A 26,062-nucleotide genomic window follows, 5' to 3' on the forward strand; every position below is an offset into this window, starting at 1 on the left:
GAGTGGAGCCGAGTGAGGGACGAGCGGGGCCGAGCCAAGCGAGACCCCCCGAGAGTCACCGGGACCAACCAGGACCCACCGGAACCCACCGGGACCCACCGACATCAACCAGGACCCACCGGCACCAACCGGGACCCAACGGGACCCATCGGAACCCACCGGCACCAGCCAGGACCCACCGGGATCCACCGGGACCCACCGGGACCCAACGGGACCCACCGGGATCAACCAGGACCCACCGGGACCCAGCGGGACCCAGCGGGACCCACCGGGACCAAGTGTCGCCGCCATGTGCGACGCGGCGGGTGGCGGCGGTGGCTGCGGGGCGGACTCGGATCCGCCACGCCGCCGCCGCGCCCCGGCAGACAGGTGTGAGCCCGGTCCGGCCTCGGCATGGACCCCCGGGGCCGCTCCCGGTACCCCCCGGGCATCCCCCACGCCGTGCTGCCGCCGGTGCATCCCCGGTGCGCCCGCCGGCACCCCCCGGTGTCCCCCCGGTCCTGTCCCCGGTGTCTCACCGGAATCCCCCGGGGTTGTCTCTGGTGTTATCCCCGGTATCCCTGCAATAGTCCCCAGTGCCATCTCCGACCCCCTGCTATCTCCCGGTATCCCCCGGTAGCATCCTGGGTAGCCATGGTGCTGCCCGGGGACCGGGGCCGCCCGCTTTAGCGGGTCCCGGTGTCCCCGGTGACCGGCCGTGTCCCCGCAGCCAGCCCCGAACGTGCATGAAGTGCGGGCAGGGCACGGCCGCGCTCGTCATCCGCGTCGGGGACCCCTTCTGCCGGTGAGGGACCGCGGGGACGGCGGGGCTGGGGACATCAGAAACTGGGGATGTCAGAAATTGGGGACATCAGAGATTGGGGACACAAAAACTGGGGACCTTGGGGCTTTGGGACATCAGAAACTGGGGACAGCGGGGCTGGGGACATTAGAAATTGGGGGTGTCAGAAATTGGGGATGTCAGAAATTGGGGACATCAGAAATTGGGGACACAAAAACTGGGGACCTTGGGGCTTTGGGACATCAGAAACTGGGGACAGCGGGGCTGGGGACATTAGAAATTGGGGATATCAGAAATTGGAGACATCAGAAACTGGGGACAGCGGGGCTGGGGACATCAGAAATTGGGGATATCAGAAATTGGAGACATCAAAAACTGGGGACATCAGAAACTGGGGACAGCGGGGCTGGGGACATCAGAAATTGGGGATATCAGAAATTGGGGACATCAAAAACTGGGGACATCAAAAACTGGGGACATTGGGGCTTTGGGACATCAGAAACTGGGGACAGCGGGGCTGGGGACATTAAAAATTGGGGATATCAGAAATTGGGGACACAAAAACTGGGGACATTGGGGCTTTGGGACATCAGAAACTGGGGACACTGGGGCTTTGGGACATGAAAAACTGGGGATATCAGAAACTAGAGACATCAAAAACTGGGGACATCAAAAACTGGGGACATTGGGGCTTTGGGACATGAGAAATTGGGGACATCAGATACTGGGGTCTTGGAGTCTCCAGAGGATGGAGACTGGGAAACTTTGGGTCTTGGGGACATCAGGGATTGGGGACATTTGTTCTTAGGGATGTTGTGTCTGGAGCATTGGGTTGTTGGGGATCTCTGGGATTTTAAGGTTTGGGGACATTGGGTGTTGGGGACATCAGGCTAACATCAAGGCTTGGGGACAGTGAGTGTTGAGGACACAGAGGAAGGGGGACAGTAACGTTTGGGGACGTGGCTCATGGAATCTCTGGGATGTCGCCGTTTTCGGGGACGTTGGTCTGGGGGACATAAGGGGACTTTGGGGCGTGGGGACGTGGGGTCAGGGGGTGTCAGCACAGGGTGTGGCTCAGGAGTCACCGTGTCCCCCAGCGGCTGCTTCCGCGAGTACTTCGTGCACAAGTTCCGTGCCATGCTGGGCAAGAACCGCGTCATCTTCCCGGGAGAGAAGGTACGGGCAGGGGACCCGGCCAGGGAACCAGGGGTGGCCCCAGGGCCGGTGACCGTCCCCGCTGTCCCTGCAGGTGCTGCTGGCCGTGTCGGGGGGCCCGGCCTCCAGTGCCATGGTCCGGCAGGTGCAGGAGGTGAGCGTGGGGACGTGGAGGGGCTCGGGGGGCACATGGCTCGTTCCCCCCTCGCCCCACAGCTCACCCCACTCCTCACCCCACACCTCGCCCCGCTCCTCTGCAGGGGCTCAGCCGGGAGGCGGCCAAGAGGCTCCGCTTCGTCCCCAGCCTCGTCTACGTTGAGGGTGAGGGAGCCCCGCTGCTGCTGCTGTCCAGCTGTGCATTCCCTGCTCCTGTCCAGCTGTGCATTCCTTGCCCATTCCCTGCTCCTGTCCAGCTGCACCTTCCTTGCTCCTGTCCACCTGACCATTCCAACGCCATTCCCTGCTCCTGTCCAGCTGCACATTCCCTGCTCCTGTCCAGCTGCCCATTCCAGCCCCATTCCCTGTTCCTGTCCAACTGCCCATTCCCATCCCATTCCCTGTACTGCTGCCTGTTCCCTACCTCATTCCCTACATCCTTCCCTACTTCCTTCCCTACTTCCCATTCCAGCCTTGTTGCCTGTTTCCTGCCCCATTTACAGCCCCACTGTCCATTCTGTACCCCATTCCCAGCCTTGCTGCCCATTCCTTGCACATTCCCAGCCCCACTCCCTACCCCAGCAGTGTCCCCTGCACTGTGCCAGGGCCGGGGTGATGCCCGCTTGGCCCCAGGAGCAGGGCTGGGAATGTGGCAGCAGCCCTGGCACTGCCCCCCTAGCCCCAGGAATGGGACTGGGAATGTGGCAGCAGCCCTGGCACTGCCCCCCTGGCCCCGGGAGTGGGACTGGGAATGTGGCAGCAGCCCTGGCACTGCCCCCCTGACCCCGGGAGCGGGGCTGGGAATGTGGCAGCAGCCCTGGCACTGCCCCCCTGCCTTCCAGAGGGAGCTGTGCGCAGGCAGAGCCCGGAGCAGCGGGAGCAGACCCTGGCCCAGATGGAGACCCTGCTGCAGGCCACCGGCTTCCCCTACCACCTGATCCACCTGGAGGAGGTATTGGGGTGACACAGGGACAGGTGCTGAGGTGAGGGGACACACTGGGACAACTTCCCCCATATCCCTCTCTGCCCCACAGGCGCTGGAGCTGCCCCCATCCATCTTACAGCCGGGGCCGGAGCGCGCCGGCACGTCTGGCCCTTCCTACAAGGAGGCTGTGGACAGCTTCATCCAGCAGCAGCGGCAGGACGGGGACAGTGGCACCTCTCAGCCCGCTCCCAGCACCCCGGCCAGGCCAGCAGGACCCCCGGCCGCCCCCCGCCTGCCGGCCGCTGCCCAGACGCAGGAGCTGCTCCGCGCCTTCGAGGCCGCGGCCACGGCCACGGCGCGGGAGGAGCTGCTGGAGATGCTGCGGTGAGGGGCTGACCCCGCTGAGGGCCAGCACCAATGCCAGCTGGGCAGGGTGGCTCTGATCCGCTGTCACCTCGTCCCCCAGGACCCACCTGATCGTGCAGACGGCCCGGGACAGGGGCTACGCCAAGGTGATGATGGGCGAGAGCCTCACGCGCGTGGCCGTCAAGCTCCTCACCAACCTCTCCCTGGGGCGCGGTGCTTTCCTCGCCGTGGACACGGTGAGCTGGGGACGGGCACCCGCACCCGAGGGGTGACACGATGCCACGGGGGCACGGCTTGCTGGTGGCACAGTCCCCTGGCAGTCCTGCACCCACAGGGCTTCACGGACCGGCGCCACGGTGACGTGATGGTGGTGAGACCCATGCGGGACTACACGGCTAAGGAGATTGCCTTCTACAACTTCTACTTCAGCGTCCCCACCGTCATCGTGCCACCCCTCTTCACCAAGGTAGGGGGTTCCCCGTGGTGGGGAGCCCACGCTGGGTGTCCCCACGGCAGGGACGGGACCCCCAGCACTGCCCTGCCCTCCCTGTTGGCTCCCACAGCGCCGCGAGAAGCTCAGCATCCACCAGCTGGTCGAGCGCTTCCTGCTGGGGCTGCAGGAGGAGTTCCCCTCCACCATCAGCACCGTGTACCGGTATGGGGGGTCCGTGTGGGGGTACTGGGGGTGTGGGGGGATTGGGGTGCACCCACAACCCCCATTTTGGCTGCAGGACAGGGGAGAAGCTGAGCCCGGAGCCGGCCAAGGCCCACAGCGAGTTCCACCGCTGCCTCCTCTGCCTCTGTGGCCTGGACACCTATGGGGGTGAGTGGGGAGGGCACTGGGGGGCTCGGGGGAGTTGGGGAGCAGCCGTGCACCCCTCAGTGACCCCCTGGCTCTTACAGAGGAGGAGCTGGCTCTGGAGCCCACGCTGATATTCGAGGAGCCAGCAGCAGGGTGAGCATGCGGACTGAGGGCATTCCAGAATTCCACAGCTGCTCCCAGGCCACTGTGGTGGCACCACTGAGTGTCCCTGTCCTCATCCCTGTCCCTGTCCTCATCCCTGTCCCTGTCCTCGTCCCCCAGGGTTGAGAGCAAAGCTGCCTACATCCCCCTGCTGTGCTACAGCTGCCGCCTCACCTTCAAGGAGCTGGTGAGCTTTTTGGGGTGCAGGGGGGTGGCTCTCGGGGCTGCTGGGGGTCCCCAGGCTCACGACCCCTCTCGTGCAGGGTCCCCTTGCCACACTGCCACCCTACGTGCGCGCCGAGGGCCAGCGCAGGATCCGCAGGTAGCGGGGCTGGGGGGCCCCTCCCCGCCTGCTCAGCCCCCCGAGGCCGTGTCCATCCAGTGTCTGTCCCTTGCAGAGCTCAGATGGAGCAGAGACCAGGAGTCCAGTGAGAGCTGAAGGGGTTGGGGACAGCTGGGGAGACACCCCCATCCCACACTGTGGCACAGCAGGGGCAGGTGCCGCTCCTCAGGGATAGCCCAGAGGTTGGTGAGGACTCCTGAGGCCCAGGCAGCTGCTTTTATACCCCATTTCTGTGCCAGCCAGGGGCAGGGAGAGTCCCCATCCCCATTTACTGGGGGCTGGGGTGCAGGTCCCTGGTTCCCCCCACCTCCCCTGCCCCAGCTGCCTGTCAGCCAGGGAGGCCTCAAGTTTGTTTTATTCGGTATCTGTATAAATAAAACATTTGAATTCTTTAAAAAAATCAAACCCAAAGTCACAAGTGTCTAAAGTCCAACTGGGGCTGCCAGACCCCCTCTCAAACATGGGGGGGCCACAACCCAGGACCCCCATCCTGGAGCTGTGGGGGGATATTGCTTGAATTCAACCTGGTTCTGGAGCGGGGCTGGGGCAGGGAGGGGGCACGGGCTGGCTCTTGATCCCCCAATCCCCACCTGGCAGCCAGCAGTGCCCAGTGGGTGGGGGGGGCCACCTCCAGTCCCTGCTCCCCGGGAAGGCACAATGTGGTCCGTGCAGGTCGGACAGCTTCAAAGCAATGTAAGAAAAACCTCCAGAAGAACATCCTCCCTCCACGGGAGTGCCCAGAACCCCACATCCCACTGCCTGCCGGGCCGGGATGCGGCCCCAGCTCGGGGGGCTGCTTAAGGCATTGGCGGTGATGTCCCTGTCAGGGGGAGGCTGGAGCCCCTTCCCCTTAATTCTTCTCCCGTGTCCACTTGATCATGGTCTCGGGCGAGCGGTAGAGGAAGATGAGCTTGGCGTAGAGCTCCTCCTCCAGCTCCAGCTCGCCCGTCTCCCGCACCAGGAAGATGTCGTGGCACAGCTTCAGGATGCGATCCACATAGGGCAGCTCCTCGAACATGATGGAGTGGGAGATCTCGCTGAAGAAGCCCCGCACGAACTTGCCGATCACCAGCACGATGGACACGTAGAGCCCCATGATCCTGCAAAGAGTGGGGCACATCCTGGATCCCACCAGCAGTTCCCTGCGGATCCCCACCACGCCCTGGCACCCTCCACGTACCCGTAGCCAGCCAGGAAGCCCAGGCTGGGCGGGCTGACTTTGTCGTTGAAGATGATCATGGGGAGGATGTTGCCTTCTTGGGGTGGCGCGTCCTTCTGCCTCAGCACCCACCACTCCACAAAGTGCTCCCCGCGGCCGGAGCCCCTGCGCTCCCGTTTCAGCTGCACCTCCACGTCCAGGTAGCTGTCCAAGTCATCTGGAGAGGGTGACACCGTCAGGGCACAGCACAGTGGCTGCTGTGCCCTTAAGGATGAATTTTTTGGGGGGAGTGACACAGTGGGACTTGTGTCCTCGCTGCCCGCAGGGGCTGGCACCATCAGGGCTACTGCTGTGCTCCCAGCACTGATGTTTTAGGGAGAGACACACTGGGACTCACGTCCTCCCTGTCTTCAGAGAGGTGGCACCAGTGCTGGTTTTCTCGGGGGGGGACACGTTGGGACCTACCTGGCAGCAGCTGCTTGATAGGTTCGGCTTCGCTGCCCGTGGGCGCCCGGATGTATTTGGGGAAGAGGTTTGGCAATACCCTGTAAGAAAGTGGAGTGATGGGGGGGGTTACACCATCCCACTGAGCACAGGGGTCCAGCCACCCCCTCAGGGGACACTCACACGGGCTTATCCCTGGTGCCATCCAGCAGCTGGGCCAGCTCCAGGCGCTGGGGCGCGCCGGGCTGCAGGTCTGTGTCGTGTTTGCCGTAGGCGTTCTCCACCGTGCCCCCCTTGTTCAGGTCCCTGCGGGCACGAGAGGCTGGGTGTGGGCAGGGGGGCGCAGGCAGGGCTGGCTCCTCCCTGGCCGTGCCCGAGGTACCTCTGGAAGATCCAGGTGAGGTGCAGGGTGATGTCGGAGGAGCCGTTCTGCAGCTCCAGCCGCATCTGCTCGCGGCTGGGCGGGCTGATGCTCCACAGCGAGCCCGAGCTGCCCTCGACGCGGGCGGTCACGATGTCCTCCATGCCGTAGAGGCTGATGAACTGCATGGCCAGCTGCCACCGGGGGTGGGGGAACACAGCTCAGCCCTGCCCTGGGGGCTCTGCCAGACCCCTCCCTGGGCAGCCAGCAGGGATTGTTTTGGGGTGGCGGGGTGGGGATTTACCGGCTCGCTCTCAAACTCTTTGGTGAGCTCATCGTATTCCTCGGAGGTGAAGGGCTGGATGTATTGCTGCTGGGAGCTCGTGCTGAACAGAGGCTGTGGGGACAGGGGGACATCAGCCAGGGCACCCTGGTGTCCCATCTGGGCACCCCAACAGCCACCCCACATCCTCACCTCGTACCCCCCTAGCTTGAGGTTGACGGTGACATCGATGGGGTGGTTGATGATGCCCACCACGGAGCGCACCAGGGACATGAAGAGCAGCGGGAACCAGATGATGCCCACGAGGAAGAGGATGATGAGGCCGCCCATGCCGTACTTCACCACCTTCTTCTTCTTCTGCCCCTTGGGCTGGGGGTATTTCTGGGGCGGGGGGGAGACAGCACACAGTGTAGGGTGGGCTCAGAGGGACCCCAACAAACCCCCAAGAGGGATTTAGTGAGGGACCCCTTCCTGGCACAGGGGATGTACCTTCTCAGTCTCCCGGCTGCACTTGATGATGAAGATGTTGGCGTAGATGTCCTCCACGCACATCCAGTTGGAGAGGGACAGCGTGGTGTCTGTCCACACCCAGTCCATGACGGCCCGCAGCTCCACCAGGAAGGGCACGAGGCGGAACCTGGGGGCACACGGGGAGAGGGCGGTGGTACGGCACCCTCGGGGTGCCCGGAGCTCCCTGTGGGCCCCGTGCCGTACCCCTGGAAGAGGAAGAGGTTGAGGTGGTTGTATTTCTTGGTGAGGAAGTTGCCCAGGATGCGGGTGGGGTAGCCACAGCGGATCTGGTAGGCCGACAGCCCGAAGTAGATGCACTTCACAAAGTACCACAGCTGGGCCACCGTGTTGTGGCGGAACAACCTGTGGGAGGGACGTGCCACCCTTCAGCCACCAGCCGGGGCCACCACGGGGGCCCGGGGATGCCAAGGTGCCACGCGAGGGCCGCGCTGTGCCGTGGACTCTGTGGGACGTACCTTTCAGTGACGTAGGGCAGGATGAAGAACATCCAGACGTGGATGCCGAAGACCAGGGTGACCTGGAAGATGAGCTTGCCCAGCACCGTTTTGCGGAGGTAGAGCGCGCGGTCGATGACCATGGTGCTGAACTGGAAGAGCATCATGAAAAGGAAAGCCTCCGGCACTTGGTTTTCCGACAGCGAGGAGGTGATGTCGGCGGCCGCCGTGTGTTTCTGGGGTGCAGGAGAGGTCAGGATGTGGCCCAGCCTCACCCCGTGGTGGAAGCAGGACAGTCAGGGCCCGGCGGGACACCCTGCTCACCCCAAAGGCCCAGAAGCCGAAGACGATGATGATGAAGTCGACCACATCAGCCAGGAACATGTAGGCGTAGACGTCGGTGGCTGCACGGCTCTGCGTGTCCAGGATGTCCCGGAAGAACTTGCACACGGGCTGGTACATGTACTGTGCCCTGCAGGGACAGGGGACACGGGGGGACACGGGGGACAGTGACTGGCACCGCGCCCCACAGCCCCCACCCCCAGCAGCACCGCCACCACTCACTTGGTGAGGATGAAGCCCTTGACCCGCAAGCCAAACGCCTTCAGCTTCCTTTGAGCGTGGCTCTCTTCTGACACTTCCTCCTCCTCTTCCTCACCCCCTTGAAGTGAGGCACAGCGTGGGTGACAGCCAGAGTCCTGCAGGGCCACATCCTGCCCGACCCCAGCACCCTGGGGCTGCCAGCTTTGCTCCTCAGCAGGGCATGAGGGCTGGGAACTGGTGCTCACCTTCCGCTGGAACCATCTCCAGCATCTTCCTCCCCTGCTTCCTCCTGAAGCGGAGCTGTGTGGCTTCGGTCCCCTCCTCCTGCTCCACGGACTCGCCCTCTGGCTCCAGCTCCAGCCCCGTGGCTGCTCCCAGTGCTCCTGGCTGGGCTGGAGCCTCCAGCCCTTCCTCAGCCACTGCTGATGGTGAGGACACGGCTTCCTCCGGCTTCTCCTCCCCTTCCTTGCTCTCCTGCTTCTCATCCGTCGTCTTCTCCTGGTCCCACAGCCCATAGGACTGTGGAGGGACACATCAGGGGTCCTGCTGACCCGAACCCCACACACCTCACTCCCCATCCTGCAGCATCCACTCCCACCAGCACTGGTGGGAAACCACGGCCGAGCTCCCGGCACCCCCTGGGTTCTGCCCGGAGCCCCCAGGAGCAGCTCCAGCTCCCCCCAAATGCCCACCCACGGCCCAGGGCTCACCAGCAGCAGGGAGCGATGGAAGAAGAGGGCCAGGAGCTGCAGGAGGTCATACTTGATGTAGTGGATGGACTTCTCCAAGCCCAGGATGCGTGGTGGGAAGAAGGGCTTGCCCTCGTAGCGCAGCAGGGTGATGTAGCCATTCCAGGGGAAGAAGCCAAACTGGAAGAGGTATTTCACCACCACCGTCATCTGCGGGAACGCTGGGGTCAGTGGGTGGCAGCGGGGGCCAGGTGGCATCGTCCCTTCGCTGGCCACCCCCTGCCCACCTCGGTGAAGAGGATGGCGGTCATCCAGAAGCGCTTGGTGGGCCGGGGGATGGAAAGCATGGCCCAGAGGAAGATGAGGATGGGCAGGAAGAGGGAGATGACGGAGCCGGTGACCATGTTGTTGAGGATGATGGTGAAGTAACAGAGCAGGTCGGAGTGGCCGGTGACGCAGCGGTACCCGGCCAGCAGCAGCTTCAGGAACCGGTTGTGGGATTGGTAGAACTGCTCCGACTCCTCCAGCTCGGAGACATACAACCTCCTGCAGGATACAGGGCTGGGGTGAGCCCCCTGCCACCCCCTGTCCCCATCCTGCTGTCCCCGTGTCCCCTTGCCCACCTGCTCCTGAGGAGCTCACTGGCAGTCCGCCGGCGCTGCTGGGGAACGGCCAGGAACTGCTGGGCATCAGCCACGTCCTCCAGGCTCGTCGCCTGCTCCTGGCTGCTGGAAGAAGGGGCAGCTCTTCAGCACCCGCGGGGGATGCCACAGGGGCGGGGGTGAGCCCCCAGCCCCACCTGTGGCACTGCCAGGGGGGTCTCTATGCACCTGCCTGGAAGTGCCGCTTTGGGAATCCGCAGCCAAGGAGCCGGGCGGGCTCGGCTCCTGCAGGAACTCCTCTGGGGGAAGCTCGTAGAGCTCATCCGGGAACTCCTCGTTTATCTCCTCTTCCTGGGGCAGGCAGAACGTCAGTGCCACCGTGGGCTGCCACCCCCCCGCGGGCCGGTGTCCTCCCCTGGGCCCACCTTGGCCAGGCGCTGTGCCATGACGAATCTCTCGAGGCACAGGACGTGGGACATGTCCGTGTGCTCCCGGTTTTGGGTGTCCAGCCACTTGGTCAGCCCGTCCACCAGGGCCTGGCACAGCAGCCACAGGAACCTCAGCGTGTTCAGTGCCCGCTGCAAGACGTTGCTGCGCTCTGCCAGGGCAAGAAGAGGGGTGGAGGGTCACTCGTGCCCTCTCAGACCTCCCCAGCACCCCCCTGCGCTGCAGCCCTGCTGCCCACCTACCAGAACTTTCCACGTTCTCTTCCTCCCGGCCTTCAGCCCCCTCGGCAGCCTCCACCTCTCTCCTTGCGTCATCCCCTCAAAGGTCAGACCCCAGGGAAGGATGAACATCATTTCTGGGGCTCTGCCATGCACCACCCCATCCCCTGTCCGCCCACATCCACCTTACAAACCAGGGTGGGCACCAAAGGAGCTGCACAGCTTGTGCCAAACCCCACTGTAGCCACCAGAGAGTCTCCCCCCACACCTGGAGCGCCCTGCCAGGGCACACAGTGGGCACCAGGCAGGGCTGTGTCCCCTCCTGCTCCTCAGCCCTATTTTGGGGTGTCACACCCACCTGCAGCGCCGTCGGTGCTGGGTGGCCCTGGCTGCTCGGGCTCCTCCTGCTGCCGCAGCACCGTCCTGGTGTTGGTCACCCAGGCCTGGTAGGCGAGCTGGGAGGGGGACAGGGGCCATCAGCACCCTGGGGACACTGCCAGCCCTCCGGCTGCTCTGCAGCCCCCCAGCCCTGCTCACCTGGAAGGCGCTCAGCCTCCCCGGCCGCAGCTCCTCCTGCACCTCCTCCTCCTCCTCGCTGTCCGACTCGAAGAGGAAGTATTCCCCGGAATGCAGCACTGCCGGGGGGCACAGGGGGTCACGGCACAGCCAGGGCCGTGGCAGGGGTGTCACACCCCAGGCTGTCCCCGCTGCCATCTGCCAGGGCGCTGCCTGGCACCGAAGACACCCATGGGGACACCAAAACCAACGACTCGACCACCACGTCCCCGCAGCGGCGTCCCTCCGGACGTGAGCGACGCCGGTGACCCCAACCCCAGCCTGGCACCCCCAGTCCAACACCCCGTTAGCGCTGGGGACCAGAGAAGCCGTGGTTAGTGCCTGGGGACGTGCAGTGCCAGCGGTGTTAGCGGTGCCCTCTGCGAGGGGCTGAGCCCGTCGCGGCGCCGGGCCGGGGCTGTACCTGTGGCGTGGTCTAACCACGGCCGCCACCAGCGCTGCCTCTGCCGGGACGGGTCTGCCGGACCACCGGGCGCTGCGGGACGGCAACGGGGCTGAGCGGGGCCCCGCTCGGGGCACCCGCCCCGCCCGGGGGGCACCCGGGTCACCACAGCGCTGCGCGGGGCTCCAGCAGGATGGGCGCTGGGCAAGGCTCACGGTGCCAGCCGCGTGTCCGGAGAGGGGTTGGGGACACGGGAGGGACCCCCCAGCTCTCACCTGCTGTGGCCCCTTCCTGCTCCGGGCTGCTGGCCTGCTCCTGGTGGTACTTCTGCTGCTTGGCTCGGATCCGCTCCATCCTGGGGGCGGAGGATGCTGCAGAGCCCGCTTCCCCCGCGCCCACAGGGGCACCCCATACGCGGGGCTGTCCCAAGGTGCAGGGAGAGGGGTCCCAGTGCCCCCCAAAACCCACTCACTGCCGCTTCAGCTGGTCCAGCGACTTCTTCTCGGCTAGCTGGTGCGAGCGCAGGCTCTTCATGATGCTGGCCTTGAACAGCGCCACACCCCTGGGGGACAGGGACAGTGGAGGGTCGGGGGGGGCCTCCAGCACGCATGGCGACCCTCCAGGACCTCAATCCCACCTGGAAGCCTGCAGGGCAGAGGCTCGGAGGTTCCACATGACGTGCAGGTAGTAGGAGCTGAGGAAGATGCGGCGCTGGAGCAGGAGGAAGAAGAAGCAGATGCTGTCCCACATGATGCCGGCCTCCTCCACGGGCAGCGTGCAGTCGTGGTCCTTGTGCATCGCCTTGGCTGGCAGGCAGAGGTGCAGGCAGGTCAGGCAGCAGCCCAAACCTGCAGCCCCCGAGCCCCCCGGAGCAGCAACTCACGGTTGTAGTAGCCCTTGACGGTGCAGACGAGGCTGAAGAGCTGGATCACCCAGCAGAACCTGCTCTGCATTTGCTGCACGAAGACGCAGGACAGGAGCTGCGGGCAGAGAGGGCACGCAGGGCTCTGTCACCGCGCCCGGGGACGCGCAGGGGGACCCGAGGAGAGGCACACGGGTCACAACGCACCGACAGCATGTTTTTGGAGATGATGACGGTGATGTTGTAGAGGATGAGGCAGTCCCAGAGCGCGAGGCGGGCGCGGGCCGGCTTGCGCAGCATGGCGCTGCCCGAGAGCAGCAGGTAGAAGCAGGCCAGCACGTAGCCCAGGCCGAAGAGGCTGATGCGGTTGCTGCCGGTGATGAAAACCACCACCAGGACCACCCAGAAGAAGTAGTGGAACACCACCACCTTCACCATGTCCAGGTAGGACCTGCGGATGGGGTGGTCAGAGCAAGGGCCTTGTCCCTTCCCAGCACGGTCCCAGTCCTCCCACCAGCCCTCTCGTGGGGGACGAAGGGCTTTGTCCCAGTTTATGGGTCCAGCACCATCACCAGGGGTGTCCTGGACCACCTTATCTCCTTCCAGAAGAGCCTCAGGGTGTCCCTGCTCCAGCCATCAGGGGGGTCATGTCCATAGGGACCCTGGCCCAAAGGGGTTCAGTCCCATTCTGGGGGATCCCAGCCTGGCAGGTCCCACTGCCTGAAGGTCCCATCCCACCCACACCTCAAGGGATCCCATTCCAGAGGATTTGCCATCCGAAGGTGGGATCTCATCCCTACCCCGAATGGTTCCATCCCAGAGGGGAAACCCATCCTGTCCATACCCTAAAGTTTGGCATCCCAAGGCTGGAATTCTAAGGGTGTGATTCCATTGTGCCCACATCCCAAAGAGTCTCACCCAGCTGGGTCCCATCCCATCCACTCCCCAGGGATGCCATCCCAAGGGGTCTCACCCCATCCATACCCCAGGGATACCATCCCAGGGGGTCTCACCCCGTCCATACCCCAGGGATGCCATCCCAAGGGGTCTCACCCCGTCCATACCCCAGGGATCCAGGGATACCATCCCAGAGGAGCGCCCCATTCACTGCCCGCAGGGGATCCCATTCCCGTGGCCCCAGCCCTGGTTGGGGGGTGCTGTGCCGGGGGTGCCCACCTGCAGTAGATGAAGTTTGGGGTGGGGTTGTGGCGGTCCGGCTCCCGGTCCAGCCGGTCCGAGTTGTCCCCGGCCGCCTGCAGCCACGGCTCGGAGCGCTCGGCCTCGAAGACGCGCCACTGCTGGGCCGCGCACAGCAGCAGCATGAAGTCATCTGGGAAAACACGGCTCAGCCCGGGCCTCAGGCACCCCAAAACGCTGCCACCCCCCAAACCCTTCCCCCAGGCACGGGGCACCCCCATCCTGAGCTGGTTAATTCTCTGCAGGCAGGTGTGGCTCTCCCCGGCCCCATCTCCTCTTTAACTAAGCGTGGATCTCTCCACGCTCCTCCTTTCCCCAAAAAGGGGGTGGCGAAACAATTAAGGTCCCCCAAAAAGGGGTGGGGTTTGCCATTACTCCTTCTCCAAAGGGGTTTGTGTGATTTAAGCTCTGTCTCCAAAGGAGTGGGGCTCTCAAAGCTCCTCCACCCCTCCTGCCTATCCTTCCCCCCTCCTGGATGGAGCCAAACGATGGCTGGGGAGGCCCCAGAGGTTGGGGGGCTGGAGTAGGGCAGCAGGGCACCCCATGGGCACAGAGGTGCCAGGGGCTGGATTTGGGGAGCCAGGGCACCACATGGGCAGGGGGCTACTCACTGATGAGGTTGGTGGATTTGGGAGGCTGGAAGAAGTCGGGCAGGTAGAGCCACTTGATGAGCGCCGAGTTGAGGGGAATGGTGTGGCTCCAGCGCCACGGGTAGTCTGGGGGGAGAGGGGGCACCATCAGTGCCAGGCCTCCCCTCCAGCCCCTTCCCAGGGGGTGCCCCCCGTGCCCCTTACCCATGCAGAGGGCGGGCGGCATCCCCAGGCACAGCAGGTACTGGTGGAGGAAGAAGACGACGAGGAAGAGGCAGTACTTGGGCCAGAGGCGGGCGATGGCGGCGCGCCGCCGCCGCGTCAGCATCACCACGAGCCAGCAGCCGTGCAGGATCACCAGGAAGTTCATCCGCTGCCCGATCACGTTCACCATCATCAGGAAGCAGATCTGGGGGCGCAGGGCTCAGCACCGGCACGCTGCGAGCACCGGGACCCCCGCCCTGCACAAGGCCCACGCTCCCACCTCCAAGCCAAACTTGTAGTAGAAGTAGTTGATGAAGTATTTGGCGCAGCTGACGAGGCCGAGGTCGAGGTGCTGGCGGGAGACGTCCTCGAAGACGGTCTCGGTGACGGGGGCCACCAGCTGGTGCTTCTTGCGGTGGTACTGCTGGCGCCGGTACACCACGGCCTCAAGCACCAGCAGCAGCAGCACCTGCAGGTGGTTCTGGGGGAACAGGGGATGCTCAGGACCACGCTGTGAAGCCAAGAATCCCTCCCCGTGGTGGTCTTCACAAACAGCATCTCTCCAGGTTCTCAGAAGAGATCTCTCAGAAGAGCATCTCTCAGAAGAGCTGCTCAGGACCACACTGTGAAGCCAAGAATCCCTCCCCCATGGTGGTCCTCACAAACAGCATCTCTCCAGGTTCTCAGAAGAGCTGCTCAGGACCACGCTGTGAAGCCAAGAATCCCCTCCAGGCGCTCCCCACGGCGTCCCCGTGCCCACCTTGACGTATCCCCAGTTGGGGAAGCCCTTCCGGATGCCGAACCAGTTGGCAGGGTCCACGGGGCCACGGTACAGCGTGGAGTTGCCCAGCTCCTCTGGGGTCAGGTTGGTGCTGTTGGGTAGGGGCTGCAAAAGGGGAGCACCAGGGGGTGGGTCAGCACCCCAGGACCCCCCTCCAGCCAGGGAGCCCCCGAAGAACCGGCCCCACTGGGCACACCTGGGTGCAGTTGCTTAAGTACTGGTGGGGGTCCACGACCTCGAGCTGGTAGAGCATCTTGCAGACGATGATGATGCAGGTCCAGACGGTGGAGAGGCACGAGGCCATGGGGCGGAAGCGGCAGTAGGGCATGGCCAAGGCCCACAGCAGCACCAGCAAGAAGTTCATCACCGAGACCTGGGGCAGAGGCCACATCAGCACCTCGGGGGGCCCGGCTGAGCCCCCCAACCCCGCACCCCCAGGGGTACCTCCTCCAGGGCCACCCAGACAGTGTAGAGAGCCACCAGCTTGAGGACGTGGAGCTCCAGCAGGCGCCTCATGAAGACCTCCCCGCGCGTCATCATCTCCGAGAAGGTCCGGCCCAGCACCACCAGGCGCTCCAGCACCAGCCCCCATTTGTTGGACACTGTGGGACATGGACCCTCGTGGACCCCCCCATGGCCTCGCTGGCTCTGAGGACACCCCAACCCTTCCCCCATGTCCTCCCCAGCCCGTTCCCACAACCCCCAACAACCTCCAGCCTCTTCCTGGCTCAGAGGGCATCCCGATCCATCCCTGCCTCCTCCCAGACTTGGAGGAGACCCCAAGAAATCCCTGCACTACGCTGGTCCCAGCCTGGCTTTCAGGACAGCCCAACCACCCCCATGCCCTCCCAGCCCCTTCCTGGCTCAGAGGACACCCCAGTCCATCCCCATACCCTGCCAGGCTTGAAAACACCCCAGTCCATACCCCCAAAGTCTGCTGCAGCCTTGGAGGATGCTCCAATCCATCTCCCTGCCCTCCCACACTCAGATACAACCCAAATCCATCCCCATACCCTCCCACACTCAGATATCAACCCAAATCCATCCCCATGGCCTCCCACACTCGGATACAACCCAAATCATTTCCCTGCCCTCCCAAACTTGGATATCAACCCAAATCAGTCTCCCTGCCGTCCCAGGTCCCTCCTGGCTCGGAGGACACCCCCTCCCCATCCCTGCCCTGTACCCAGGGAGGCGGTGTCCGGGTCCTGGGCGGTCTCGGCCGCGGCCGCGTCCCGCAGCAGGCGGCTCCCGTGCAGCTCCTCCGACCTGTGGGAAGGGGGCTCAGAGCAGGGACGGGGGGCTCGGGGTGCAGGGGGGTCACCCAGCACCTGGGCTCCTACCTGGGGATGTGGCAGGGGGCTGGAGAGACGGGGCGGACGTGCTGCAGGTCAGTGAGGAGCATGAAGGGCTCGTGGAAGTAGTGGAGCTGGAGGATGCAGGCCAGGAGGAAGAAACCCAACAGGAGGATGCTGGAGAAGAGCTTGGAGACGCTGAACTGCTCCAGGCCCATGTCGCTCAGCCTGGATGGGGACAGCAGGGTCAGCCCGGGGTCTCATCCATCCCACCCCAACCAGGCACCGAGCCCCCGTGCCAGGGATCAACCCCAACCTGCTCCGTGCCTCGGTTTCCCCACGTGCAACCCAGCCCTTGGCCACGCCCTGGTGCCAGCAGGGACCCCGCAGTGAGCAGGGGACACTCACTGGCCATCAGTGAGGCCTGTCAGGTTCCTCCAGTACATGGGGAAGTCCTCGAACTGGTAGGTGTAGGTGGCGATGAGCACCAGCATGGTGTAGGCCACCACCAGCCACCAAAAACCCTTGAGCACCTTGCGCCACAGGCTGTAGTACACCTGCGGGGACAGGGACATCAGCAGGGCCACCCCGGGGACGGCCCAGCGCCCCAGGGCTGCCCGGCCTCTCTACCTGGAACAGGATGAGGCACAGGAGGAAGAGGAGCATGTAGACGATCTTGTAGACGACGAGGCGGCCGGCAAAGGTCACCACGATGAACTTGGCGGCGCAGATGAAGAACCAGAACTTGGCGAAGAAGTTCCTCACCACCTCCCCCAGCTTGCGCAGCACGTCCCGCGTCTGGCTGGCGTCTGCGGGGGCACAGAGGGGCTGCAGGAGCCGGGCGGGGGCACCCCGCTCTCCTTCTGTGCCGTGGGGTGCTCAGCGTGGCACGGCGCGGGCGAGCCCTCACCCGTGTCGGTGGTGGACACCTCCAGCAGCGGCGTGGCCGGGGCCCTCCTCGCGAGCACCTTCTCGGTGACGAAGCGCCGCAGCAGCATCCAGAAGGTGAGGGTGAACAGGAGCTGCGGGCACGGGCGGTGAGGGCCACGGGCGGGCGCCGGCAGCACGGGGCCGGGCCGGCGCCACACTCACCTTGGCCCCCAGAGCTATGCAGGGGTAGCTGTGGTGCACCAGCCCCAGCGGCTGCAGCCGCAGGAAGCTGATGTGGGTGGGCAGCTCGGGGACCACGTCCATGGCCCACACGTACTGCAGGCTGCACAGGGCGATGCCGTAGAGCACCAGGAAGGGCGAGCACAGCATGGCGAAGTGCCGGCGGCTCCGCACCGTCCAGATCAGGCACGCCCAGAGCAGCAGCACGAAGGTCAGCCAGCTGTGGTAGAAGATGCTCCACACCTGCGGGCAGGAGGGGTGAGGGTGAGGGTCACCACTCATGCTCCACGCCATGGCTGTGGCCCCTCCTCGGGGACGTGTCCCCTCCCCGGGGACGTGTCCCCTGCCAGCTCTTTACCATCATGGCGATGAGGGCGGACACGTAGCTCTGCTTCATGAGGACGTGGCCCAGGGCGTGCAGGGGCAGCCACAGCGCCGGATGCCTCCTGCCTGGCATGGGGACAGGGAGCGTGAAGCACCCCGGGACCCGGGCAGGGTGTGGGGACAGGGAGCATGAGACACCCCAGGGACCCAGGCAGGGTGTGGGGAGAGGGAGCTCAGAGCACCCCCAGGACCCAGGCAGGGTGTGGGGAGAGGTAGCACTGACCACCCCCAGGACCCAGGGAGGATGGGGGGAGAGGAAGTTCAGAGCACCCCAGGGACCCAGGGTGTGAGGAGAGGGAGCTCAGAGCACCCCAGGGACCCAGAGTGTGAGGAGAGGGAGCTCAGAGCACCCCAGGGACCCAGGATGTGGGGAGAGGGAGCTCAGAGCACCCCAAGACCCAGGATGTGGGGAGAGGGAGCTCAGAGCACCCCAGGGACCCAGGGTGTGAGGAGAGGGAGCTCAGAGCACCCCAGGGACCCAGGGTGTGGGGAGGCTCTGGGGTCAGCCTTACGTGTGCTCAAGCTGTGGATGGTGCAGTTCTCGTTGCCGGCGCTCGGCTTCCCGGTGTTGGGGCACAGCATGGGCTGAGGGCAGAGAGGGTCAGAGCCCACCCTGGCACCCCCATCCCTGCAGAGCCCCCCCAGACCCACCTTGGTGTCCTCGGCCACGCGGTCGGCGTCCTGGGGCCAGCTCTCCAGCTCCACCAGGTCCCTCGGCCGTGCCGGTGCCACGCCTCTCTGCCAGGGGCAGGAGCCAGATCAGGGCACCCACTGCCACCACTGGGGACAGGCACCATGGCCCAGCCCCCTGCCAAGGCACCCCACACTGTGGGCACCCCACTGCCCCCTGCCTCCCTTGCGCCAGGGCCAGCTGCAGCCAGCACATGGTCACTGCTGTCACCACTGTCACCACTGTCACCGCTGTCACCACTGTCACCGCTGTCACCACTGTCACCGCTGTCACCACCGGGGTCTGGCTCAGCCCTGCAGCCCCTCACCTTGGCCTCGCGCCAGCGCAGCTTCACCAGGGTGGCCACGGTGTAGTAGAGCAGGAGCAGGATGCCAGGGCTGGTGTAGACGAACCAGGGGTAGCTGCTGTTGAGCTCCAGGGTGTTGGGCTGGGAGCAGTTGTAGTACAGGATGATGTCCTTGAAGCCAAACACCCTGTGGGGACACAGGAGGTGGCATCAGCCCCCATCAGCCAGGACCAGGAGCCAGGGTGCCATCGCTGTGCTGGCACCAGAGGGGTGCTCTGGCTGCTCTCCCCAGGGTGGGACCCCGGGCACAGCTCCCTGCCCAGGGACTCACCGTGCCCAGATGGTGGGGGGTGGGAAGATCCCCTGGACGAAGGGGGTCTGGTAGGCATAGAGGCACAGCAGGTGGCAGGCGCTGTAGATGCCCACGAGGATGCAGAAGACGTTGAAGACCTGGTGGCTGGTGGGGAGGTGACAGGCCCACCACGTGCACAGCCCCATGAAGAGCAGGAAGTAGACGCTGGAGGAGGCGGAGGGCAGGGTGATCCCTGGGGGGGAGCAGCGCCCCACGGGCGGTCAGTGCACAGCCCGGCTGCCCCCCGCACCGAGGGGCATCATCCCCCTGGGCTGAGAGCACCCCACTGGGCCCAGCATTCCTCCTCAGGTCACGCATCCTTCCCCTTGCACCGAGTTTTCCACCTCGGATCAAACGTCTCCTTCCTCTTGGTCCAAGCTTTTCCCCTTTGGGCTCTAAACCCATCCTCGGACCACGCATGGCTCCTGCCTGGAATCAGCATCCTCCCTCCTTGGACAGAGCATCCCCTCCCACCCCAGCCCAGGCACTTTTTCCTGCACAGAGCAAGCCTCCGACGCTCAGAGCGAGCAGCTCTCCCCGGGCTGAGATTCCTCCCTTGGACTGAACATTCTCCCCCTCCTCCTCGGACTGTTTCCCCCTGCACCGAGCATCCCTCCCGCCACGCCCCAAGCACGCTTTCCCTCCAACCGAGCATCACAACCACCCTGCAGTGAGCCCCCCCGCCAGCAGCACGCCCCCCACGTGCCCCCCAGGCCGTGCCCACCTGCCAGGGCCAGCAGCAGGATGGCCAGGCCCTTGCCAGCCTCCCAGAGCAGGGAGTGAGCCTTGTCCCGCAGGCGGCTCCGCAGCCGCGCGTCCCCGTGCGCCGCGCGCCGCGCCCGCCCCGCGGCCCTCTCCTCCCTCTGCCAGGGGAAAAAACCAAAAAACCGGGGTGCCGTGAGCTCCGTGACCCCATTCCGGGCGGCTCCTGGCCGTGCCTCAGTTTCCCCGCTCTGCGGAGGTGCCAGGCGGGCTCAGTGCCCGGCACCCGGCGGCGTTTATCTCCTCAGCCGCCTGGCGAGCGCCCGGGCAGGGTGGCTGCTGCTCCTGGCTCGGGCAGGATGGGTTCCCAGCACTCAGCTCTTTGCCAGGCTGCCTCCCATCCCTGCTGCCCCTGCTCTGGGTACAGCCGGGCACCACAGCCGGGCACCACAGCCTGGGGGTGCCACAAGCACGGTGTCCCCGGGAGCTGCTGGCACTGCCAGGTGGGGCTGGCACGGCACAGCACCCAGCCCTGCACCAGTGAGCTCCAGCTGCGGGCCAGCACCCCACAAGTGCCCACCCCACAAGTGCCCACCCCACAAGTGCCCACCCCACAAGTGCCCACCCCACTGTCCCGGCTGTTTGCCACGATCCCTGTGGCAATGCCAGAGCAAACATGGGCACTCCTCCATGGCTGAGTCACCCTCAGCAGTGGGACAATGACCAAGCCCTCCAACCTGGCCAGAACTGCCCCAAACTGGCTCCCCAACCACTGGGCACGTCCCCATGCCAAGCCCCAGGCTGTGCCCAGGCAGACAGGCTGGAAGGTCCCAGGGGGGTGTGGATGGTGGGATGCCCCCATGGCAGTGGGGGTGGCTCTCACCCACTCAGAGGACTCCAGGGACTCGGGATTCCCTCTGCAGCTGGCACGGCTGAGGCGGCTGCACAGGCACAGGGACAGGGACGACACCAGCAGGATGCCAACGTCGGGTGCCACCAGCCTCACCGAGTTGGGGATGTCCCTCAAATCCAGCCTGGGGGGGACAGCGGGGCAGGGGAGGGCTCAGGGGTGACCCCCCACCCCCTGCCACTGCCACCCCCCAGCCCCACAGGTCAGGGTGGCCTTACCTGGTGATCCCGATGTGCCGAGCAAGGACCTCCCAGGAGCTGCCTGCGGGGAGGACGGGGGCACTGAGCGGGGCACAGCCCGTGGGGCAGGCACCGAGCACCCCCAGCACGGGCAGAGCACTCCCCTCCATGCCAGGGCAGGATGGGCTCCGCACCCTGCAGACACCCGGGTGGCACGGGATGTCCCCCGAGGTGGCACAGGATGGGTCCCACACGTCACCAGCTTGAGGCTGCAGCCCCAGGGCAGCACAGGGAGCGGGGCTGTGGGTGGGTGGGGGGTGGGTGAGGGTGGGCAGGGGCACCCCCTACTCACAGTTGGGCTCCAGCAGCTGGTCCAGGAAGGGCAGCGTGTAGAGGCATATCTGGAAAACCAGCTGGGCGAGGAGGAAGAGGATGCTGGTGCCCAGCAGAGCTTTGATGATGCGGCTGGTGTGACCTGCAGGACACGGGCAAAGCTGCCACCCACCAGCCAGGGACACCAGAAACCCCAGCAGGGACACCCGGGAAGGGCTGGGAAGGGAGCACTGTGCCCACAGATTCCAGGGCTCTGCCCCAGGGTCGGGATCCCACCAGGCCTTCAGCAAAGCCTGAGGACACCCCAAGAGCCAAAGCCCAGGACCACCCTGTGTGTCCCTGCAGCCCCAGCTGGCACCTCCCTGGCCCTGCTGGCCTGGGACCACCCCGGGGTGCAGTCAGCATCCCCATCCCTGCTGGAACACCCATGGGAGGGCTCCAGGGGGTGCCAGGGGTCCATCCCTGCTGGAACACCCATGGGAGGGCTCCAGGGGTCCATCCCTGCTGGAACACCCATGGGAGGGCTCCAGGGGTCCCATCCCTGCTGGAACACCCATGGGAGGGCTCCAGGGGTCCCATCCCTGCTGGAACACCCATGGGAGAGCTCCAGGGGTCCCATCCCTGCTGGAACACCCATGGGAGAGCTCCAGGGGTCCCATCCCTGCTGGAACACCCGTGGGAGGGCTCCAGGGGTCCCATCCCTGCTGGAACACCCATGGGAGAGCTCCAGGGGTCCCATCCCTGCTGGAACACCCGTGGGAGGGCTCCAGGGGTCCCCCCCCACTCCGCACCCCGTCAGCCCTTCCAGCAGCTGCAGCCGTGCCCCCATCCCACCCGGCTCCCCGGGCCCCGTGCCCATTTTCCTGGCCGGGGGGTGGAGTGGGCAGCGAGCCCACCACAGCTGCGAGCTGGCCTGGGGGCGGCCCCGGGCCAGCAGCTTTCCCTCCCCTTGTTTTTTCCTGTAAATCCAGGCAGAGGCTCGGCAGTGCCGGGATCCGGGGCCGTGCCGGGCTCCGGGGCCGTGCGAGCCCATGAAATATTCAGAGGGGAAAGCTTTTAGCCGTGGCCGTGCCAGGCGCTGGGGTGGGCTCCGAGCCGGGCACAGGGGGGCTCCGGGCACCGTGGGTGACCCCGAGGCCACCGTGATGCCCGGGCAGGGCGGAGGGGCTGCTGTGGTGTGCCCACACGCCCCAGCCCCGAGGTTTTTGGTTAACAGGGCTCCAACCCGGCCGCTGTGGACCACGAGGGCTATTAATAGCCCCGCTGGGCTATAATTAACAGAGAGAGGCTCCACACGGAGCCATGCTGCCCAGGCGGGTGAAACCGCAGCCAAGGTGCCCCCTGGGAGGGGGGTGGCAGCTGCCCTGCTGCCCACCCACCCCCCGTCCCAGCCCTGCTCCCCCAGGTGAGCCCCTTACCCCCTTACCTGTGCGGAAGCGTGGGGAGGGCCCCGGGAACCAGGGCAGCAGCAGCAGGAAGAGCAGGTACACCAGGGACAGGGCGTTGTAGCGGAAAAGGCAGGCTGGGGACAGAGGGACAGCGTCAGTGACAGGCACGTGGCACGGGGGGGGGGTCACAGCTGCACCCCACCCCGCCACGGGGGTCCCCAAAAGAGAGGCGGCCCGAAATGCCCGGCGGCGGCGCTGGGTGATGCCAGGGGAGGCAAGGGGGGCAAAGCACAAAAAAGCGACACGGGCAGGACGCCAGGCTGTGCCACTCCTGGGGACCCACACGGGTGGCAAGGAGAAGAGGGGACACCGGAGGTCCCAGACACACGGGGGGACGGGGGGAGAAGAGCCATGAGAAAATCCTGCTGCGTTTCCACACCACTGCCACCGAACCATTGCAGGCACCCCACGGCCGGGCTGGCACCCCTGGCACAGCTGGCACAGCTGGCACAGCCCCTGCCCCCAGCCCTGCTCTGGCTGTGCCACCAGCTCCGCACCTTCCCCCTCACTTATTTTTAGACCTAAATTACAGCTTGTTTGGAGGCACAGAACCACGGAACTGCCGGAGGAGCCGGGCCGAGGCAGCGCCCTGTGGGGACAGACGTGGGGACAGGCGTGGGGACAGGGACGTGGAGACTGATGGGACAGGGACATGGGGACAGGCGTGGGGACAGACGTGGGGACAGGGACGTGGAGACTGATGGGACAGGGACATGGGGACAGGCGTGGGGACAGACGTGGGGACAGATGGGACAGGGACGTGGGGACAGACATGGGGACAGGCATGGGGACAGGGATGTGGGGACAAGGGTGTGGGGACAGATGTGGGGACAGGGACGTGGCGGGGCACCTGTCACCCTGGCCGGGGACTCGGCGTTCCTGTCACCACGCTGACAGTGACAGACACCGGCACATGCACCGGCAGGGGCTGGGAGCACCCACGGGGCAGCAGCACCGGGGCAGTGCCCGGCTGGGGACGGGGCACCGAGCTTGTCACCGTGCCCTGCTCCAGGCAGTGCCAGAGGGACACGTGCCACCAGCACGGTCCCAGGGGACAGCCCAGGGAGGGGACAGCCACCGTCGGTGACCCTGGCTGTCCCTGTGCCAGGCAGCTGCTCCCCTTGGCACCCCACGGGGCAATGGGTGACACGGGTGGGGGCTCAGCCCTGACCCCGTGGGACCGGGGGGGACCCGGCGGGGCGCCAGGGACACGCTGGGCTCTGCAGCCCGGCACGGCCCTTCCTGTGTTTACCGGGCTCCAATGCGACAGCGCATCCTGGGGACAGGGACAGCGCCGGGGACAGCGGGACACCCCCGGGGGGAGCGCCCAGCAACACGGCACACGGCCCCCGGCTAAAAGCAGCGCCGGCCCGCAGAGGGGTCCCCGGGTGTCCCCAAGCTGCGGGGCGCAGCCCGGCCCCGAGCAGGGCTGGGGGGCACCGGGAGCGTCCCCAGCCGCCGCCTCCCCGGGACGCGTCGCCTCCCGCCGCTGCCGAGGGCTCGCGGCTCTTTCGGCACGGCATGATCTCATGGAGCAAATATTCCAGGCGAGAGGAGCCTTCCCGGCACGGGGGCGAGACGCTGCTCGGCTTCCGTGGGAGCCGGGCACGGCCCCTTGGCCGCTGGCACCCACCCGTGCCAGGGCTGCCAGTGCCCACCCGCCCCAGGGTGACCCAGTCCCAGCCCCGGCCGCGTCCTGGGCGCTGCTGGCACGGCTGGGAATCCCGAGGGGAACACAGATTATTGCTGGGCATTGGGGTACCCGCACGCTGACCCCATTATTTGGTGCCACCGGCACCCCCAGGCCCCTCTGGCTGGCAGCCCACCCTGCACCCCTCACCAGGAAACCTCCCAAAAATGCTCCATGGCTCCAACCAGGATGGGAAATGGGGGGAAGGAGGTGGTGGCAGGTGACGGGCTGGTTTGGGGGCACCCTCGCCGCCCAGCCTGGCACCCCCAGCGCAGCGGGGCGCGCCGTGCCCGCGGTGCCCGCGGTGCCCGCGGTGCGTGGGTGCTCCGCGGAGGGAGGGAACCGGTTCCCCGCAGTGCTGACAGCGGGGAAAGCGCCGGCACGGGGAGAAAAACCAGTTTGGCCTGTGGGGAGAGCAAACCCGCCCTCCACAGCGGCTGCGGGGGGGTGCAGCCACCGCCCCCTCCCCACCACCCCCCGGCTGAGCGCTCACCTTGGCCCCTAAGGTGGCACCCCAAATTCCTGCCTGCCCGTGACCCCGGAGCAGCTCCCACGCTGCGGGGAGCTCCCCAGCACCGGCAGCACGTGAAATATTAACGACGTTAATGAGCCGCGAGGAGGATAATTACAGCACCGGGGAGCTGGGCGGGATGTGCCAGTCCACGCCAGCCCGAATTGAATTTCCCCGTGGGAGGGGATTGGGGTCACTGGGCACCCCTGGCAAAGTGGGGGCAGCCAGGAGGAGTGGGCACCGGACGTCTGGGAGGAGGGTTGGGGTCTGGCACAGCCCCCTCCCTGCACACCAGGCACCATTCCATGCCCAGCCAGCTTCCAGCACAGATCCGTCCCAGCTGGTCGGGAAGAGGGGGGTCCCCAGAGCCCCGCATTGGGGGAGCCCCACACACCAGCCCCGCGCCCACAGCGGGACCTGCAGCACTCAGGGTTAATTAGCAGAGCTCCTTAATTCCCTGCCCTGCTCCCTCACACGGGCCCGTTACCTGCTGCCGGGGCCAGGCAGCTCTGCCAAGTCGGTGCCAAGGTCACCAGCCCCTGACAGGGTCCCCAAGGTGTCACTTTGCTCCCAGGACTCGACTCTGCACCCGCTGGCTGCGATCCAGAGGCAGGGTGAGGAACCCAGAGGCCTCGTCCCAAAATCCCACCAGTGTGGCTCTTCTATCCCAAAATCCCACCAGTGTGGCTCTTCCTATCCCAAAATCCCACCAGCCCCAAAGCAACAAGCCCTCGGGCAAGCAGGGCTGGCCACGGGCACGTTCCCAGTGCCAGCCCCAGCCCCTCTCTCCAGGAAAGAGCAGCCCCACGGGTTCACCCACCGTATCCTGTTTTTGTGGAAAGTCGATCCCAGCTCTGACCCTGCTCCTGGGAATGCCGCAGGAGATGCCCCAGGAGGGCTCTGGGTGCCAGCGTGTGCCACGGCTGCCAGCCCAGCAAAGCCCAGCCTCAGCCAGGAGCTCGTGCCACGGGACAGGGGACAAGTGTCAGGGACACCCCCCTTCCCTGGCACACGCCAGGAGGGCCCAGTCCGTGCCAAGGAGCTGCAGGCTCAGCACTGGGACACACCTGGACTGGCATTCCCAGAGCCACCAACCCTCCCAGCGGGGCCGTGGCAGTGCCAGGCGGTGCCCAAACCCCGCTGTCCTCACCCAAAGGGCACCCGCTGCACCCCTGGGG

The 26,062-nt window shown here is 65.8% G+C and overlaps 2 protein-coding genes across 2 annotated transcripts in view; one reads left to right on the forward strand and one right to left on the reverse strand.

Annotated features, from left to right (window-relative positions):
* On the forward strand, positions 1–5,101 carry CTU2 (cytosolic thiouridylase subunit 2). Its single transcript, XM_021526932.4, has 15 exons — positions 1–369; positions 710–784; positions 1,879–1,957; positions 2,031–2,090; positions 2,197–2,257; positions 2,935–3,044; positions 3,127–3,401; positions 3,484–3,619; positions 3,718–3,849; positions 3,947–4,038; positions 4,115–4,206; positions 4,287–4,338; positions 4,468–4,534; positions 4,611–4,669; positions 4,746–5,101. The coding sequence occupies exons 1-15, from the start codon at positions 290–292 to the stop codon at positions 4,777–4,779; spliced, it is 1,404 nt and encodes a 467-aa protein (XP_021382607.3). The 5' UTR covers positions 1–289; the 3' UTR covers positions 4,780–5,101.
* Positions 5,030–26,062, reverse strand: part of PIEZO1 (piezo type mechanosensitive ion channel component 1 (Er blood group)) — a 23,445-nt gene continuing 2,412 nt past the window's right edge. Inside the window, exons 2-51 of the mRNA XM_085589951.1 lie at positions 22,662–22,757; positions 21,255–21,377; positions 20,942–20,984; positions 20,697–20,847; positions 19,836–19,974; positions 19,091–19,304; positions 18,781–18,946; positions 18,434–18,520; positions 18,295–18,367; positions 17,757–17,848; positions 17,381–17,641; positions 17,199–17,310; positions 16,919–17,097; positions 16,697–16,845; positions 16,337–16,516; positions 16,180–16,262; positions 15,438–15,595; positions 15,190–15,366; positions 14,973–15,098; positions 14,493–14,693; positions 14,213–14,417; positions 14,030–14,134; positions 13,398–13,551; positions 12,429–12,672; positions 12,243–12,339; positions 11,997–12,165; positions 11,832–11,921; positions 11,635–11,714; positions 11,381–11,452; positions 10,939–11,036; positions 10,760–10,856; positions 10,426–10,500; positions 10,162–10,334; positions 9,965–10,087; positions 9,758–9,855; positions 9,422–9,680; positions 9,156–9,344; positions 8,691–8,964; positions 8,467–8,563; positions 8,227–8,374; positions 7,924–8,138; positions 7,652–7,810; positions 7,427–7,574; positions 7,130–7,318; positions 6,959–7,051; positions 6,676–6,848; positions 6,477–6,599; positions 6,315–6,394; positions 5,871–6,066; positions 5,030–5,790 (exon numbers count right to left, since the gene is read on the reverse strand). Of these exons, the coding sequence (XP_085446077.1) occupies positions 5,541–5,790; positions 5,871–6,066; positions 6,315–6,394; positions 6,477–6,599; positions 6,676–6,848; positions 6,959–7,051; positions 7,130–7,318; positions 7,427–7,574; positions 7,652–7,810; positions 7,924–8,138; positions 8,227–8,374; positions 8,467–8,563; positions 8,691–8,964; positions 9,156–9,344; positions 9,422–9,680; positions 9,758–9,855; positions 9,965–10,087; positions 10,162–10,334; positions 10,426–10,500; positions 10,760–10,856; positions 10,939–11,036; positions 11,381–11,452; positions 11,635–11,714; positions 11,832–11,921; positions 11,997–12,165; positions 12,243–12,339; positions 12,429–12,672; positions 13,398–13,551; positions 14,030–14,134; positions 14,213–14,417; positions 14,493–14,693; positions 14,973–15,098; positions 15,190–15,366; positions 15,438–15,595; positions 16,180–16,262; positions 16,337–16,516; positions 16,697–16,845; positions 16,919–17,097; positions 17,199–17,310; positions 17,381–17,641; positions 17,757–17,848; positions 18,295–18,367; positions 18,434–18,520; positions 18,781–18,946; positions 19,091–19,304; positions 19,836–19,974; positions 20,697–20,847; positions 20,942–20,984; positions 21,255–21,377; positions 22,662–22,757 (7,283 nt within the window). The 3' untranslated portion in view covers positions 5,030–5,540. The remainder of the gene's footprint in view (positions 5,791–5,870; positions 6,067–6,314; positions 6,395–6,476; positions 6,600–6,675; positions 6,849–6,958; positions 7,052–7,129; positions 7,319–7,426; positions 7,575–7,651; positions 7,811–7,923; positions 8,139–8,226; positions 8,375–8,466; positions 8,564–8,690; positions 8,965–9,155; positions 9,345–9,421; positions 9,681–9,757; positions 9,856–9,964; positions 10,088–10,161; positions 10,335–10,425; positions 10,501–10,759; positions 10,857–10,938; positions 11,037–11,380; positions 11,453–11,634; positions 11,715–11,831; positions 11,922–11,996; positions 12,166–12,242; positions 12,340–12,428; positions 12,673–13,397; positions 13,552–14,029; positions 14,135–14,212; positions 14,418–14,492; positions 14,694–14,972; positions 15,099–15,189; positions 15,367–15,437; positions 15,596–16,179; positions 16,263–16,336; positions 16,517–16,696; positions 16,846–16,918; positions 17,098–17,198; positions 17,311–17,380; positions 17,642–17,756; positions 17,849–18,294; positions 18,368–18,433; positions 18,521–18,780; positions 18,947–19,090; positions 19,305–19,835; positions 19,975–20,696; positions 20,848–20,941; positions 20,985–21,254; positions 21,378–22,661; positions 22,758–26,062) is intronic.

This window comes from Lonchura striata, chromosome 11, assembly GCF_050655825.1.
Source record: "Lonchura striata isolate lonStrDom1 chromosome 11, ASM5065582v1, whole genome shotgun sequence".
Classification (NCBI taxonomy): Eukaryota; Metazoa; Chordata; class Aves; order Passeriformes; family Estrildidae; genus Lonchura; species Lonchura striata.